The 4,345-nt window shown below is 45.0% G+C and overlaps 1 protein-coding gene across 1 annotated transcript; it reads left to right on the forward strand.

Annotated features, from left to right (window-relative positions):
- The first annotated feature begins 1,293 nt into the window (after nucleotides 1-1,293).
- Nucleotides 1,294-2,877, forward strand: LOC145592133 (uncharacterized). The gene is made up of 3 exons (XM_081648595.1): nucleotides 1,294-1,878; nucleotides 2,262-2,491; nucleotides 2,592-2,877. Exons 1-3 carry the CDS (start codon nucleotides 1,294-1,296, stop codon nucleotides 2,875-2,877), a joined length of 1,101 nt encoding a protein of 366 aa, XP_081504721.1.
- Nucleotides 2,878-4,345: the final 1,468 nt, after the last annotated feature.

Below are 4,345 nucleotides of genomic sequence, written 5' to 3' on the forward strand. Positions count from 1 at the left end.
GACCTATGATTCACGACATCTAAGGAGTATTCTCCACGTATCATCAGCTGATGATATACGTTTCAGACGCCGGCTACCCCGAAAGAATTCAAGGCAGCCAAAAAGAAGCTGCCTGATGTAACTACCTCAAGCCATCCACAAGTCGTTCTGAAGACGATGAGGATGAGGAGGAAAAAGAAAAAGACATGGAACGGAGCGCAAAGAACCTAAAAGGCCTAAGTGCTTCGGTCCAAGGAGCCCTGGTGAGAGAAAGCCCGCCACGAAAGCAAAGTGCTACTTCCTCATCTGAGACGAAAGACTCAGAAAACCAGCCGAAGTCTGGGAAACCTGCCGATATTGACAGCAGGCCCGATTGCAAAGAATCTGGCCCCAAAGAAATGGATTTGGATCAGCAGACTAAATCAATAGAGTTGACCGAAGGAGACCCTAAAAAATGCGTCACCATCGGATTGGATCTCGATCTGAATGTCCATGTGGAACTCATACAACTCTTTCGGGACAACAAAGACGTGTTCTCTTTCTCGGCAGCAGACATGCTGGAATTGACCTGAACCTCATCTCTCACAAGCTTAATGTCAATCCCACATATCGACCCATTAAGCAAAAGAAGCGGAATTACTCTGCAAACAAGAACCGAGACATTACAGTCGAGGTCAAAAAGTTGCTGGACGCAGGTTTCGTCGAACAGAGTGGCTGGCTAATGTTGTAATGGTTCAAAAGGCAAATGGCACCTAGAGAATGTATGTTGACTTCACAGACCTATATAGGGCTTGTCCGAAGGACTTCTACCCCTTGCCGAGGATCGATCAACTAGTCGACTCGACGAGTGGGCATGCTCTGCTTAGTTTCATGGACGCATTCTTGGGTACCATCAGATCTTCAATGCACCCCGACAACCAGAAAAAGCTGCATTCGTTACAAACACTAGGGTGTACAATTATAAAATGATGCCCTTCGGATTGAAAAATGCAGGGGCAACGTACCAAAGGCTGGTTGATCAGGCCTTCGCCGAGCAAAAAGGCCGTAACATGGAAGTCTACATTGACGATTCTATTGTCCAAAGCAAAGAAGCGAAAGACCATGTCACGGACCTGGCCGAAACCTTCGCCACCTTAAGAAAAGCACCAAATGAAGCTGAATCCGAAGAAGTGTGTCTTCGGCGTGAGGTTAGGAAAATTTCTGGGCTTCATGGTCAGCAAAAGAGAGATTGATGCCAATCCCACAAAGGTGCAAGCAGCGCTCGATCTTTTAGAGCCGAAAACAAAGAGGGACGTTCAACGACTCACCAGGAGAATGGCCGCCTTGTCTAGGTCCATCTCTAGAGCCTCAGAAAAAGGGTTGCCTTTCTTCAAAGCCTTGAAACTCCCAAAAACAAAAGAGCTCATTTGGAAAGAGGAGCAAAATGAAGTCTTCAAGCAGCTTCGAGAGCATCTCGCTCAAATCTCGACTCTGGCTCGTCAAGCCGAAGGAGAAACTCTGTACTTATCCGTGGCAGTCAGCCCAGCTACTACAAGCGCAGTGCCGCTGAGGGAGGAAGTAAAAGTTCAGCAGCCGATCTACTTCGTCAGCCACACCCTGACGAATGCTGAGACTCGCTACCCCCTACTTGAGAAAGTTGCATATGTAGTAGTGGTAGCCGCTCGGAAGCTGAGGCCATACTTTTATTGCCATCAAATAGTGAACTTAACTGATCAAGCGTTGGAAAAAGTCCTCGACAAAGTTGAAAAATCTGGTAGGCTAGCGAAATGGGCCTTCGAGCTCACAGAGTTTAGCATTAGCTACCAGCCGAGAGCAGCCATCAAGGCTCAATCTCTAGCGGACTTCCTGGCCAAGTGCTCATACCAAGAAATGTTAGATGAAGAAAAGAAAATATGGACCGTGTTTACGGACGGATCCTCCACCGTAAATGCTTCGGGGGCAAGGGTAGTGATAACCTCCCCCGAAGGCAAGTCCTTTGAGTATGCACTTACGTTTTTTTTCAAAGCTTCGAAAAGCGAAGCAGAATATGAGGCAGCAATAGCTGGCCTAGAATTGTGCATCTCACTAGAAGACGAACATTCTGCCAAAAAATAGACTCTCAGCTCGTCGCAAAACAAATCCGAGGCGAATAGGAGGCCAAAGAGCCCTCCATGATAGCCTATCTCGCAAAGATCAAAACAATCATTGCGAAGCTGAGAACTTTCGAAGTTCAGCTGATACCAAGGGGTCAGAATGCATAAGTCGATACACTCTCCAAGCTCGCTAGCTCAACTCTGACCCAGCTGAACCGATCTGTATATGTAGAGGTGCACCGAGAAAGAAGTGTTGAAGAAGTTCTTGAAGTGTGCTGTGTCGACCACGAATCAAGCTGGATGGATCCCATCCTAGTTTACAAACTTCCGGGAGAAATTCCCGAAGACAAAGTTTTGGCCTCCAAACTAAAGCAAACCAGCTCGAGGTTCCTCGTCTTCAGAGGAGAGATACTGAAAAAATCCTTCTCAACCGATCTTGAGTCAGTTTTCATTTACCTAATGGGGTCTGGACATCTTGGGTCCCTTTCCCGATGCTCCATATCAAAAAATATGGCTAATAGTCGGCATAAACTATTTCAGCAAATGGATCAAGGCTGAGGCAGCCTCGAACATTACAGAGCAAATAGTTAGAAAGTTCATCTGGCAGAATATTATCACCCGCTTTGGAATTTCGAAGGTTTTTGTCTTTGACCATGGGAGACAATTCGATAATTTGCCACTGAGACGATACACTGATCAGTTCGGCATCAAATTGGCATACTCAGTAGTTTGCCATCCGCAAAGCAACGGACAAGCCGAAGCTGCAAACAAGCAGATCCTCCATGCTCTGAAGAAGAGGATTGAAGATCAAAGTCCAAGTGGATAGAGGAACTCCCAGGAACCCTCTGGTCACTTCGGACAACTAAAAAAGAGGCTACAAATATTCACCATTTGAGCTGGTGTATGGGGTCGAAGCCGTTCTTGCAGTAGAAATCGGCTTTGAGAGTCTGCGAGTGCACCACTTCTCGGCCGAAAAATGAACGACTCATGATGGAATCCCTCGACTTCCTAGATGAGGTCAGAGACTTAGCCTGAGACAGAATGGATGCATACAAATAGAAAATCAGTAAGTTCTACAACCGAAGAGTTCATGCAAGGCCTCTCAAAATCGGAGTCCTCTTCCTTCGAAATGCTGCAGTTGTGTAGAAGAGCCGAATTCATGGGAAACTCTCAGTCACTTGGGAGGGACCTTATGAAATTTATGATGAGCTTCAGCCTGGAACATACCGACTTCGGCAGTTGGATGGAACTGAGCTGAAAAATCATTAGAATGCTGATGTACTTAAGAAGTATCACGTGTAAACCCTTCGGGGCTGAACAGTCTATGTAAGTGCACTTTCAATGATTAATAAAAGGCCTTAGAGCCACCATTTCTACAAAATTTTGCAAGTTTTATGCTTTATTTCTCTACCTTTCTCATTTTTTAAAAAGGGTTCTCCCTCGGCACTTTCCGAAATATCACCCCCTAGAGGCATTATGTTTCGGATTGCCGCTGAACCTGCCTAAAATAAAACAATGATCTCATCACCAAAGTATCGCCCCTCAGAGGCACTATACTTCGAATAAATCAGTTCTTGGGGGCAAAGAGAATGTGGATAAGTCCGAGGTATTGCCAAAGCAACGGTCCTGTGTCTCAAACATCCATTCCCTCGGATGAAAAAAGAAAAGCAGAGATAAAACAAGAAAAATGTCAGAAACTACGGAAAAATTTTATTTAGAAATTTTGCTAAGGCAAGAGCTTCGTCTATATCAAATAACTAGCAATCACCTTAGAAATCCGAAGAAAATCACTTCAGATTTCTGGGGGGGCAAGGAGCACTCAGATTACCTTCAAAAAGCAGAAAAAAGCAAAGGCTAAGCTACAAGAACAAGGCAATAGAAAGAAGAGAACAATGCATATCATGAGAAATATGCTCGGATACCGAGCTACATCAAATCAAATGTTTTAAGTGTGAACATAGAAAATATTAAATCAGCAGCCGCCCACAAGCGGAAAATTACAGCTGCCGAACTAAGTACAACTACTCAAAAGCTAAAGTAAAGTTAGAGTTTGTATAATCAAGGCAAGCTGAAGCAAAATAAAATTAAGGCAAAAACAGATGCGGCAAATACACAATTAAGCACACGTTGACCCGCAAGATTCCGAAGATGATTGCCCGAGTTCCTATGCTCCAGTGAGGTCTGGCAAAGAAAAGCTGGGATCTTTGGGATCTTCAGCACCAGCTAAAGACGAGGCGGTTTGAGCTAGAGCCTTCTCAGATTCTTTCTTCTTGGCTTTAGCAGAGAGCCTCTCT

Source organism: Chenopodium album, chromosome 18, assembly GCF_948465745.1.
Source record: "Chenopodium album chromosome 18, dcCheAlbu1.1, whole genome shotgun sequence".
Taxonomy (NCBI): Eukaryota; Viridiplantae; Streptophyta; class Magnoliopsida; order Caryophyllales; family Amaranthaceae; genus Chenopodium; species Chenopodium album.

Coding starts and splice junctions, on each gene's coding strand:
- LOC145592133 (XM_081648595.1), top strand. CDS start 1,294: ATGGCCGCCTTGTCTAGGTCCATCTCTAGAGCCTCAGAAAAAGGGTTG. Junction 1,879..2,261: donor AAGAAAAGAAAATATGGACC/GTGTTTACGGAC, acceptor ACTCTGACCCAG/CTGAACCGATCTGTATATGT. Junction 2,492..2,591: donor TCCTTCTCAACCGATCTTGA/GTCAGTTTTCAT, acceptor AAACTATTTCAG/CAAATGGATCAAGGCTGAGG.